Raw genomic sequence first — 13,752 nt, 5'->3', positions numbered from 1 at the left:
GACGGGGCGCGGCCAACCTGGGGAGGGGGTCGGGCATGGCTGGAATCGTCTCGGGTTCTGGGGGATATTCTGATGTCTATTCCTGTTAACAGCCAGGAAGAGTCACAGAATTGTTAGGGTTGGAAGGGACATCTGGAGATCATCCAGTCCAAGCCCCAAGGTCACCTGGAGCAGGTGACACAGAAACGTGTCCAGGTGGGTTTGGAATGCCTACAGAGAGGGAGATTCCACGATCTCTCTGGACAGCTGTTCCAATGCCCTGCCACCTTCAGTGGAAAGAACTTCCTCATGTTGAGGTGAAACCTTTTTTTAGTTCATGGCCATTGTTCCCCCTCCTGTCGCTGGGCACCACTGAAAAGAGCCTGGCACATCCTCTTCGTGCCTACCTTCAAGTTATTTATGAGGATTAATAACATCCCCTCTCAGTCTTGCTTTCTCTAGACTAAACATGGCCAGCTCGCTCAGTCTCTCCCCATAAGAAAGATGCTCCAAACCCCTAATCATTGTGACCTCCCCCGGACCCTCTCCAGTAGCTCTTTGTCTTTCTTGACCTGAGGAGCCCATATGAAAAAAAAAACAACAAAACAAACAAAAAAACAAACAAACAAAAAAAACCTAAAAAACCCCCCAAAACAAAACCACAAACAACAAACCCCAACCAAACAAAAAAAACCACCCACACCTACAAATTCAGCTAGTGCATAATTTTATTTCATTCTTGGGCACAGCTTTCTTTGGTAAAATGTTCACCTGCTTTCTTGCTCTCAGACACTCGAGGAAAAGGCAAAAGTATCCTGTATTTGCCACGGAAACTCACTAGTTCCCTCCTGCCGTGGGACCGACAAGTAGTCCCAGCAGATGGTGCTGTGATCCTTACGATGCTCAGATTATTCCTCGTTTCCGCTGAGGAATTTAGCATCGAGTTTCCTACAGCAAACTTGGGAAATGGCTGTCCAGGCACATACAGCGCCGGGGAAGCTGGAGCTGTGGTGCACCCAGAGCTCCACTGGGCACCTTCACAGCCATCTGTGCCGAGTGTGAAATCCCTTAATGCTTGACCTCAGCCTCCTCTGAAATCCTCCGGACCCCCCTGCTGATTGCCACTGGGTGTGGGTTATTTCCAGGCTTGGCTGCCCCCAGCCATCCCAATAGCCCGTGCTGATCGTTGTAGTACATTCCTTTGTGCTTAACACCAAGGCACGTCCCTGATTAAAGGATGTCACACCTGAACAAGGTAATTAAAAAAAAATTCAAGCCACAAACCCCTTATGTTTGCCAGAGCCTGGAGAGATTCAACAAGATCCTAGCTAGGAGAGCCAACAGCTCTCTCATATCATAAGCTTTATCCTTTAAAAAAAACACTGTAGCTACAGACATGAGTGTTCTTTGTCACTGAGATCTTGTCTCTATCTGCAAAATAGGCACAAGGTTTTTGGGATAAATGTCTGCATTTTAGAAAACCATTAAGGTGCTAAGATTTATAGGAAGGATGCTTCAGCCTGTGGCAAGCTTCCAACTGCACTGCAAAAATTTATGCTACTTCATTAGTAGATTTTATAATCTGAATTTCAACTAGTAGGTCTTGTATAGCACTCATACTTTCAGGTTCTGTGTCTCCCTACAGGGTATCCACAGTTATAGACTCCCAGGGACTTGGTTGGCATTAAGTACGAATATACTGGCAAGGTTATGTCCTCTACTCAATAAAGCTACAAGGACAAAAATAAGGTTCCTTTTTTGCCTGCGATGTAAAGGTGAGCATGGTGGCAGGTACCCCAGTACTAAACAATACAATGGTGGTGAAGAATTCATAAGGACTTCTTCAATATTTTATGTTTCCTGGATTTTCAACTCAGAATTAAGATGAATCTAGGGAGCAGCTCTACATTCCTTAGTACAGAAAAGCCAGTGTATTTTCTGGTTGTTCCTCTCAACAAAGCAGTACCTAGTGCTTTTGGGCTATGAAGACGAGAGTGGTTTTGTACAATACCAATACACTAACTTTGTCCCCAGTCCACTGTGATTAATAACAACAGGTAATACATAACATATGTCAAAGCAAAGGCTGTCAAATCTGGTTGACAGCTATTCATATCTCAATCGTCTAACTTGGCAATGTGGCTGGTTTTTTCCACAATATAAAGCAATTCCTATCAACTGCAGATTGCACTTCACAGAAGGTTCAGTTTCAAACAGATGCCAGATTCTCACTATTCATCTGGAGACATATACAGTACGTGAACAGAGTAAAGAACTCATTTGTGATTCTAAATGAATAAATAATGCTTAGCACCATAGACATTACAGAGCTGCAGAGTGTGCTCACCTGTGGGTCCACTTGCATAGTTTCTCCAGATCCCTCAGTCACAAGGATTGCAGCTCATCACGTTCCATCTGCAGCAGCTCACAGGGGTTTACATTTGTAACACCCATTTTTATTCCAAGAGCTAATGGATACAGTGCCAAGGAGATTGGGTGACAGGCCAGACCAAGCTCAATACCACATGTGCACTGGGGGAAGGGACTGGTGACACTGTGCTCGTGTTGGAACAAGGCCCATGTGCAAGAGCCATGTTTAGCATGAGACATGACACATATGGGTATAGAGGTGTGTGATGGGTTTGATGTAAAATATGCCTCTGTAAATATATCTGAGCATGTATCTGTTACTATGTACACATATAGGGACTTCAAAGCCAGCCTCGATTCTTTGTTCAGCATCACAGCTGATTAGAACAAGGTACTGAAGTAAGTTACTGTTAACACAAATATAACAGTGGGCTCAGGGGCAAAACATGCAATCCTTCAGTTGTACCAAGGCACATGGGGTTCTGTGCCTTCCTAACTCTTACCTAGAAGAAGGGAGATTGAAAACACCTTTATATCTCTATTTTGTATTACAATCAACTTCTGTCTAGAGAAAGCTTATACAGTCTTGGGTTTAGTGCTTTAGTTTGTTTCACATCAGTCTCTTTTGGGTTTTTTTTCAGAAGGAAAGTCTACATGATTATTTTGCTACAGATTGCACTACTCGCATCCAAATCAGTGAGTAGCCCATAGTTTTTCTTTGAAGAGCAGCAGCCAGCATGAAGGATCTAGGTTTTCTGGAGGTTTCAATTAATTTAGAAGACTCAAGTAGAGGAACAAACCCATGACTGTGAGACAGCAAAGGGCACACAACATCACATGCAGCAAAATTGCACTATTTGAAACCGATGGCGAATTTGGCTTACACTAATTTATTCGTTGTTCCATATTTTCCTGGCTTTGTTGAATGACATTTGGACATGGTCTAGTACTTACTGCTCTCAGGGTTCTCCACCCACTTACTTGTCACTGCATTCTGTTCCTGCTCGGGGTGACTATCTTGGGTCAAATTTTCACAAAAAAAGTCATGCAGGATTCATTGCACTTAACCAGTTAGAGTTTGTCTGCCACTTTCTGTTACAATCACAAATTTTTTTTATGGCAATATAGCAAAGCTTGCGTCCAGCACATGCGATATCAATACATCCTCCATCAGCTGAAGAATAAGTTTGTTTACACACCCTTGTGTTTGGCTACTGGATTTCATGTCTCTCTGCTGATGGCAGCAGAATCAGAGTTCAAATTTCCATTCCACATGTGACCTATCAGACCTAAAAATCTCATTAATCTATGAATTACCAGGAATAATTGGTTGTTTTGTTGTTTGGGGTTTTTTTTCCCTCATTTAATTTTCAGGGACAAAATTCCCTGTTCCTTTCCTTATAATGAATACTTTCTTATTGCAAACACTGTTGCAAATGTGAAAAGACAGTTCCCAGCATCACCAGACCTGTCAGAGACAGATATGAATTTGTCCCATTAACAAGTTAAAGAGAGGAAAAAAAGAACTCACATGGAACAGACATTTGCAAGGCTTTTATCATTTGGCCAGAGAGCAAAATAGGATATCAAGGAAGCAGCTTCAAATATATCTGCAAGAACAACATTACACTTGGAATACCACTAATGTTTCACTGCTTGCTCCAAGACGTTTTCATCCACCACCTTGTGAGGGAGGGTCACCCTCAATGTGTCGTTCTCTTTCATTGCTTGGCAGATGGTTTCATAAGCAAAAGCATTGCCTGACCAGCAGCGCCTGGCAACCTGTCAGAGCAGAAAATCAATGGATGTAAAAATCCGGCATTTCTCTTTCCACATCCATCTTGCACAATATTTGCACAATCACAGGCAACTCAATTTCATGACAATAAATCTTTCAGCCCTCTGCCAGTTTTTTAGTTTCCTTACTGATTTTGCAAGTAATTTTTGTAATACCTACTTCATTTTTTTTGAGAAGTATTTGGGTAGTCATGTTACTTTCCATGAATAACATTGGACAGATAACGTTGGTAGAGCCAGGTACCTTAAAAACTTAAAAAATTCCCTCACTAAACAAAATTGTGCACTCCATCCCAGCTCTGCAAAACTACCACTTACTGTAGATAACAGTATCATTTAAACAATCAATGCTTTTGTAGAGGGATAAATATTTAAAAAGGAAAGTGTCACTCAATGCATTTGCAGCTATGAAATCAAGGAACCAAATTCTCTGCCAACATGTAAGTATGAAACTCTGTGGACAGCCAGAGACCTCATAAACCCCTCTTCCACCAGCAAAACTCTGATCTGTGTAAAAGTAAGATTCCTCAGATGAAGAAAAAAAATCAAGATTTGGCACAAAAGAAATAAGTTCTTCCCTCTATTCAATACCTTACAAATCTCTATTATGAATTACAAATCAATGTCTGAAATATTCAGAATCAAAAGCAGTCAAGAAAATACCTAGGTTTCAATTTAGCAACATATTTAAGCATATGATTAATATAACACTAATAAGTTCCCATGATCACAGCAATAGCAGCTTTCAAATCAATAACTCCATTTTCCTGCCACTCACCTATGCTTATTCCTGGCAATATATTTTTAAGGGTACACTCCACTTTTTCAGGCTTGTATAAAACATGGGTAACACTCTCGGACTGTCCTTTTTCAATGTGTGTGTGCAGGAGTGGGGCTTTCAATAAATCAGAGCAGCAAAAGATTTATTGGGGTTTTAATAGGCTATCTCTTATACCCAGTTCTTGTTAAGGGTTTGCCTTCATAAATCTGCAAATTAATATAATTATCATCCTCCTTCTTCCTTAATCGTTTACTAGTGTGTTATTTCAGATCTGGAACAGGGAATACATGCAAATTGTTCCTACTCTTCTATCCCAAGTCATGTCAGTTCTTGCGGGGATTAAAACACATTTAGCACTGTAATAAAAGTACCTAAAATAAACAGTCATGAAGCAGAAAAATATTAAAGTGAACATATAAAATGAGCTTTGCTTACTCCATTGGAAACATCCCAGCTGAGCATCATCTTAGCTCGTTCTTCAGCCTCCTTGGACCCATCCAACACCAGGCCAAATCCCCCATTGATCACTTCACCCCTAAAAAAAAAGAATAAAATGAAAGTAATTCAATACAATCCCACAAAATTCACAGGAGTTGATTTATTCAGTTTCCCTGCAAGAAGAAGGATGAAAACATAGAAATTGTGCTGAAAAGAGACACTATAAGTGACCTTTTATACTTACAAAAAAAAAAAAAAAGAAAAGAAAAGAAAAAGAGTCCTGCACACTGAACTGGCTCTAAAAACAAGTGAAGAAAGGTTAACATCTCTGATGGGTGAGGTAGGTACCTGCCTCAGGGTATTTTTAGAGGTTAAGATCTTCATGTTTGCTACACTATATCCTGCCATATAGACAAGATCATGAGGAGGACAGTGCAAGATCATTGAAGCAGACAGATGTGTCTATTTATATTCTCTTGGGACAAATGGGAGAGCATAAGTATTTTATTAAAAAAGTGTTAACCAGCACTTAATGCACATCTGCCTCACTCATTTCCAACACAGTCATTCATTTTGTATGAGATCCATAGATGTTTAACGACTTCAGTGCCAACTTTTCAGGAAGCAGACTTATTGGCAGAAGAAGAACAGAAATATGTTAAAACTAACAGATTATTCTTGGGAGAAATAACAGCCTGGTTTTAAAGGACAGGGAAAACACGTAGAGCAAAACATCTTGTCTGACTTCAGAATCTGGGCTGCTTAAGTTCCCCTTCCATGGCATATGGCGAATAGTGGTGGATGCAGCTGGTTGCTGTAAATCTGTGAAAGTTCTGGCACTATAGCTCAACATCAGCAATACCTGAGGGATGGGGCATGTCATACAACAATACGTGGTATGAGAGACTAATGGAAATCCTTGGAGCCAGGATTTTGTCCTCCAAGTTTTATAGTTAATATAAGTTTACAAAATTTACATAGAACCACATATCCATTAATCAGATAGGAGTTGCATGTCTTCCAGTCCAGGAAGGAATGGTTTCTTACTGTATATTTTCCAACAGTAACTTGATCTTCTGAGAAAATGGTGAAACGAGTCTAAACTGGAGCCTCACAGACCTGAGATCTAGTTCCTGAAACTAGAACTCACATTTGCTCATTTTCAATGTAATGTTGTTACTCATGTCATGTTAATTCCCTTTCACTACTGTGTGCTCATCAGGACCCTATCCCATAGCTCAAAAACTTGGAGCTCCAGATCTCACCATTATGGTACCATTCTGTAAATTCCCTCCACTTTTCCATTATCAGTCATTTTATTATCACAAATACATTTTCTGTTTAAAGGCACAGTTTTCTTGAAAGTGACAGTTCTCACAGCAGAACATCAGTGAGTGAATCAGGTTTTTTAACAGGAAAATTTGAAAAAAAGTCTTGTTTCTGTTTGAGATGTTTGAATATTGTATGATCTGAGTCTTCAAAATGAAATTATTCTTTTTGATTGATACTGTCAATGCTTTTCAGCCTGGAATTTAATTCCCAGGATGTCTTTACTGTATGAAATCTTTCACTAGTTCTGCTCTTAGTCTCATCTGGGGATAAATGCAAACATTATACTTTTTGAATAGCTGACTTTGTTACTGTCTTTTCCGAAAAAGTGGACCAGACTGGATGACGATGTTACAAATGTAATTATACCAGGCTCAGTTACCTCACCATACTCTGCTGCTCCTGTGTACAGAGACCCAAATAACACCATTCTTTACTATCAAAATCCTAAGCCAGAGTACACTCAGGAACATCAATGATGCAATTGCAATGTATTTGGGATCACAGTATGAGCACCCCTCAAGACAGCTTACAGGAAATAACAGATAATAAGAAAATCACACTTCTGGACCAGTGCTTTATAAAGATATTCCATATGGAAAGATGATGCTCTTTCAGTGGCAAGGATCCCCTCTGTCCAGGGCATCCCAAAGAGCATCCTTCAAGGCTTAGGTATGAACAGTGAGCATTTGATGTGACTTGTACTCCATAAATTTAGAGCCTTTTATCAATTCTCAAGGAGTTACTCCAGTGTAAATCAGAATCACTCATCAGAATCTGCTCTACTGTCTAGAAATCACTCCCACATTAAAGGCCAATGTTTGTTATGATGGATTTTCTATCAAAACTTCTCACTTTTAAAGGGGAGCTCTCTGCATTCATTAACATTGGGTCACATTTTCAAGTAATTAAAGAAACATGTGGCATCATGACCTAAGCTACCTCATATAATTTCCAGATGTCTCTTTCTAAGGTGATCAAAGAAAACAAGGCCTCTCTCACAATCAAGATGTCACAGTGCCAACAGTGCAGTTCAGTTCTTAACTTGCTTCTGCCTTTTTGTTACTACAGGTTATTCAGGCTCTGTGCTAATATACATTCTCCAGCAAAGAAACAGGCTGCCAAAATGCTGTAATTATAGTCAAGGTTAATCTTAAGTCTCTCCAACAGCACATGTGATGGAGATTCCAGCTAAATAAATATTAATCCTGCTTTTTCTGTTTGTCCCACAAGGCTATAACACAGAAAATTTAAAGCAGGTAAAAGGGGCCTTCTGTAGTCTTTTCGGAAAGACCCAGCACACCTCAGCAGTTCAGACAAGCCACTGCAGGGAGGGACCTGCAGGAGAGGGCAATGCAATTGCCACTTGAACTCCCTGGACAGAAACTTGCCAAAAACAACTTCGTTTCTCTTTAATCACGTGTATCTTTGTTTATAAACACATATAAGCTTTCACTTGCACTTTCACATTTTGAAATCAGCTGATGACAAGAAGAATTTATCAAGCACATGGAGAGTTCTTTATGGCAAAGTCAGCAGGTTTTTAGCACTCCAGGGAAAAAGAAAAACAGGGTCCAAAAAAATAAAGGCATCCACCTCTTCCAGACAAAGAATGCAATTTGCTATGATGGGTGGTTGTTTTCATTCTTTTAGCACCTTGAAGTTATTCCTCTCCCGCCTTACAATGCAAAGGGGTGCAGCCCTTTAACAAGCCAGGGTGGTGCCACGATTAGTTAAGCCAAGCAGAACCACCTGTCCTGCCCTGGCTTTTGGGGGCTCTCCAGACCAGGGCAGCTAATGACACCACATTGTTACCACATCTGAGTCTCAGCATGGTGGCTTATTAAGGCTTGTGCAGAGACAGGCCTAATTTTCAGGCCCTGCATTCTTCACTGAAGCACAGTAATTTAATCACAGAGGGCTGTGACTGCTCCTGAGAGTAAGGTGAGCAGATACTGTTCTGCAATGACAAGCTCCTAAGCAGCCACAGGAAATGGCAAAAAGGATAAGCAAACCCTGTTTTTCCAGAGATATTTTGATTTCAGTAAATAGCCACACACTAATTTTCTGATGCATTACACAAATTATGGCACCTCTGCTCTGCCTTGGGTAAAGTTCCTTTTAATGATATAATTCCACAAAAGAAACAACTAAAACAGTATAATTGAAATTGCACAGTGGTCAGTGCTAGTTTTCCAACAGTAAAGGGCAGTCTCATCATTCAGCTAAGCTCTCTTTGAACTGCTCAGAGGGCTGGAAATGTGAAGGAGGGATTGGCCTTAGAGAGAACCAAAAAGAAATAGGATCATTTTTGTCCTGTGAATTAAACATCATCAGTGCATGGAATATTTGTGCCATAAGCAATTATTTTAGCAATTTTAATAATTATAATTATCATTAAAATATCCTACATATTTTGGACAACAAGTTGTAAAAAGTGATTTTCTGTGCTTTTATTTCATAAGCAGATATTTTAAAATGTCAAACTCAGCTAAGGCAATTCAGACAGAAATAGTCTGCTCCTATCTCTGCAGTCTGAGATGACTAGAGTAGGGAGACATTCCGATATGTATTTTCTATTCAGAGTTACAGAAACTGTGAATGAAACCCTGGCTGTGGGTTCTTATCACTGAAATCAGTAAAGGCAAACTTTCATTCCATGTGCATAAGCCCTCAGAGGGCTTTGTTATCCCATTGTTCAATTTTGCTCTCATGTACTTTCTATGCAGTAGTTACTTCACTGAAATCAAAGTAATTAAGAGTACAGGGAGGGAATTCTTCAGCTGATCTGAGGGGATGTTTTCTAGACACATCTCATCCAGATGAATAACAATTAGGTATCATCAAATGTCTCTGAGGATAACATCTGCTACAAGTTCTTTGGCTTGCTGTTGTTGCGTATTCCAGCACTGGTTGAAATAGGGAAGTGGGAAGGTTCACTACAGTATTTAACAGAGCACTGTGGCCTTTTTGACTCATGACGTCACCAAATGAAGACATGACTGTAAATGGCAGAGGCTTTGCTGGAATACGCTGTAAAGGACAAAACAGAACTAAAGTGCCTGCAGTGTGGACAGGCATTTCTTTTCCCTACATTTATTCCAATCCAGAGCAACATTTTCGTGGCATATAGAGGAGATCAGTTTTCCTGTCCATATATAATATTTCTTTCACTGTTTCTCGGTTTAGGCATTTCTCTTAGTTCTACATGTCATGTGAAGGAGATGTTTAATTCAGTCATTATATGGCTGTGACCTTTTATCCCATCAGGCACAAGCAGGGACAGAAAGACTGTGGGGTTTGCTGGCACAAGAGCTGTTTTGTATCAATAACCCCTCATTGCACTTCAGCACATGAGCATTTATATTGGGGTCCTAAGGTCACAAATTTAAATACAGCTTAAGAGGAAACCTAAACAATCTATCCACTAACACTCTGGCTGTGGATGTGTGAAGACTGCTCTGGAAGTACGATCTGTTCAAAAAGATCACAGGAGACAGTCCTTGTTTAGCAAGTGACGTTCTTCAAACTATACTGTGGCCAGCGTTTGAAACACTTTTTCTGGACATATGGGCATTAATTAAAAAAGGCTCATACAATACCACACTGCCTTAAAATTTGTCCTTCCAGTCCTTTTTCCCAAACACATCTTTCCCATCAGCATGTCATTGTATTACTCCAGTACTATGCACATTTTTTCAGCAGTTTCCCTCCTGTCTCTCCTTCCTACACACATACAGAGCAGTGAGAATGGGATTCAGGTTCCAGCTTTAGAAACACAAACAAGCTCTTACCAGCCAACTCCACCACCATTGTGCAATGCAACCCAGGTTGCTCCTCTGAACGAGTCCCCCACGAAGTTCTGCACTGCCATGTCTAGGAGGAGAGGAAAGGTGTTTATGGATCTCACATGCTGCATTCACTTTTCTGTTGTTCTGTTCACTCCTTCGACTGACACCTTTACTGTGGCTGTGTGGAGGGAGGTATGGAGGCAAGGTTTACTCGCAGCTTCTCTCACAGATCTACACTGAACATCTCCTTCTTGGGAACAATAGGCAAGAGAGATTTTCCTGCCATTCGCTGCCCCTACACTGAAGGCAACAAATGCCAGTTTCACCCTGTGGTTCATAAGGACTCCAGTGCTGTGTGCATTTGTGCTCCAATTGAAGCAGATGAAGGTTCTACCACTTCTCAGCTGGGAGATACCTCCTCAGGGTGGACAGAGATACAACCCCCTCCTTTGGGATGCTTCAGTCATGGAAGAACAGGCTGGAGACATCTGTGTGAATGGATTCAAAATGAGGAGGACACCTGGAACACTTACACATCTTGCAGTTCTCAGAAATCTGAAATATTTTCAGATCTGAGTGCAGAATTATTTCAGCCCTGCACAGAAAACCAGCCTAAAGCTAAGGAATTGCATTTTCAGAGCAAAGTTGAGATGAAAGTGATATCCTTCCCAGTTCTCTGAACATGGGGGTATTTTACCCTGAAGAGGAACTGCTGGAACAACAGAAAAGGTTTATTTTCTTTCTTAAAGGAAAAGAAAAAAAAAAGAAGAAAAGAAACAATTTCACAAACAAATGTGATTTGACTCATGCCAATTGTGAGATTTCCACTGACTTGTTCTCTAGAGTTTTGTATATTCACTACAATTTGTGCTAAAGAACATACCCAAAGAGAGGGTAAGAGGTACATGCAGCAGATAAAAAAAATAAAATTTACTGAAAGCATTTGTCCAGATTTGATTCAGGAGAGATTCAATACATAATTTACCATGCTTTTTACAAGAAAAATAATAGAAAAACAATATCCCCCTTCCACATTTGCAGACCCACTGTTATATGTCTGATGAAAAAAATGAGTTTACTTGAGCACTAATCTATGTTAAACCCTGTCAAAAGCCTCATTATGGCATCTTTTATCTGACATTATGTCACTTTAATAATGCAATTATCATAATTACAGTGCTGTCAAGATGGAATGGGAGAGATCTAAATCACCATATTCTAAAATGTACAGATTTCCTCCTCAGCCACTGGCATGATAAGAGTGGAGGTTGGACAAGGAGTATGGCAAGTGAACTAAAAGTATAATAACCTGCTACTTCTTGGCTTTGATAAAGGTCATTGACTGCAAATGTCTGTGCTGAAACTGGACTTTACAGAGCAGTGATAACCCATCAGCCTGAGGTACTTTAAAACAAAATGAGACAGGCAAACGTTCTGGAAAAGCCCTGTGTACTAAAGAGAAGCCAATTTCACCTGAACCAGTTGAAATGTGGTGTTAAAACAACAGCAAAGAAGGGAGAGGAAGGCCTAAGGTGTTATTTTACTAACTCCAGAGGCTCATCTGGTAAAACAGCGTTAGCCCTGATTTCAAAGATCAGTGATATCAGTGAGCAACTGGCTTTAGATAAGCCCTTGCAGAAGGCAAGTGGTTCATGTAAATCACAAAACACAAAGAAAACCAGAAAGCAGGATGAGCAAGGGGCTTTAGCAAGCCTGGTTTCTATTGGCCTCTTTTGAGGCCGTTGCCTGACATTTACTTATGCTGCTAAGCCCTTTGATGGAGACATTGCTTTGGATTGCTGTTCTCGGTGCAGCTGCACCATTTTCTCACAGCTTGCCAGAAACCAACATTATTTGAGACATCTATTCATTTGACCTATTAGAACTAGCCAGCACTCAAGAAGTGTTGAAGTGGGACTGACAGATACAGCTAAAAGCCTAATTTCGCCAGGAAATCCAGTTAAGATAGCAGGGAACTTTTATCTTAAAATTGAGCCATAATTTGGTTCTATTATAAATTCCCTAAATGGAAGTAATTCAATATGTTCAGCTACCTCTATCATAATTTCTCCTTCTACTGCAGCAGATCCTCCAATTTCACACCTCTTTGTGATTGTCAGTTCATGACATATGGAAACACTTCTGGGCTAAAGCTATTATCATAATTTCCACTTTATGGATGGAAAAATGAGGAAGATTTTGGTTAGAAATTGCTTAGTGCTTCATTTCTTTTTTTTTTTTGTGGGTTTCCAATTTGGTATTTCTGGGGTTTATTTCTCTCGAGCATCATTTGAAAACTTAAAAGCACAATCTGGTTAGCTCAGATCAGGTGTGTAGCATTTGGTACATCCTTCTGTATAACAAATCTACATGATTTGCCCACAGTCACACAATAGGTGAGTAACAAAGCTTGGAATCAAATCCAGAATGCCTAACTTCTATTCTTACAACTTTACTATCAAAGTATGTTGCCTTATGACCAGAAAAGTTCCTTTCAGAAACTCCAGATTGGTTTTTTTGAGTCCTCAAACAATGGAATGAAAGCAGCTGTGAACCTTTTTTGCTTTAAGCAAAGTACTATTATAGACCTGATTTTGATCCTGTGGATTCCAAGGAAATACAGCTGTAATTCTGCTCAGATCACCTGTTTGAAAGCAGTGAGGTGCAAAATTAAAATCAAACAGAAAATACTGTCCTCTGAGATTGCTTTCCACTTGCACTCAGGTACATCTGGTGCATCTTAATCAAATTTCCAACATTGCTCAGGATCTGTCCTGTGTAAATAGCTCCACATTCAGTATACATTATGTGTGTATCACTATTTAATCACAGGAAGCTTCTCAGGAAATCTGATTAATTAGGATTAAAAGGTTAAACAAAAACAATTTTTAAATATTGCATAAAAAACTATTTCTTTTTTAAAGCCCTTTCCTTGCTTGCCCAGACAGACAAGCCTCAGCTGCTCCACCAACCTGCACAAAAGGCGGATCCATCGTAAATGTTTGATGTTTCTCTGAAAGGACTGTCAGTCCCACTCACATCGTGGTGATCTCGGCTGAGGACTACTGGAGCCTGGAAAAAGCCAAGGACAAGAAAGTGGAATCCTTCAAGGATTGACACTGCTACTGAGGATCATTATTCACTTCTGTCTTAAATCATTTAAAATCTCAGCTTTGCCCCCTCTCCCAAACCCCCTGAAACATCTTCTCTGCCTCTTATTATTTGTTCTAAAACAGTTGTTCACATACTGTTCATGAAAGCCTCCAT

The 13,752-nt window shown here is 40.1% G+C and overlaps 1 protein-coding gene across 1 annotated transcript in view; it reads right to left on the bottom strand.

Annotated features, from left to right (window-relative positions):
- Positions 1-3,888: 3,888 nt before the first annotated feature.
- UROC1 (urocanate hydratase 1) overlaps positions 3,889-13,752 on the bottom strand; it is a 39,680-nt gene continuing 29,816 nt past the window's right edge. The window contains exons 17-20 of the mRNA XM_071550463.1: positions 13,458-13,557; positions 10,489-10,570; positions 5,363-5,462; positions 3,889-4,131 (exon numbers count right to left, since the gene is read on the bottom strand). Coding sequence (XP_071406564.1) covers positions 3,991-4,131; positions 5,363-5,462; positions 10,489-10,570; positions 13,458-13,557 — 423 coding nt within the window. The 3' untranslated portion in view covers positions 3,889-3,990. The remainder of the gene's footprint in view (positions 4,132-5,362; positions 5,463-10,488; positions 10,571-13,457; positions 13,558-13,752) is intronic.

Source organism: Pithys albifrons, chromosome 3 (genome assembly GCF_047495875.1).
Source record: "Pithys albifrons albifrons isolate INPA30051 chromosome 3, PitAlb_v1, whole genome shotgun sequence".
Classification (NCBI taxonomy): domain Eukaryota; kingdom Metazoa; phylum Chordata; class Aves; order Passeriformes; family Thamnophilidae; genus Pithys; species Pithys albifrons.
The sequence above is the reverse complement of the archived record's forward strand: the minus strand, read 5'-3'. Positions and strand labels throughout refer to the sequence as shown.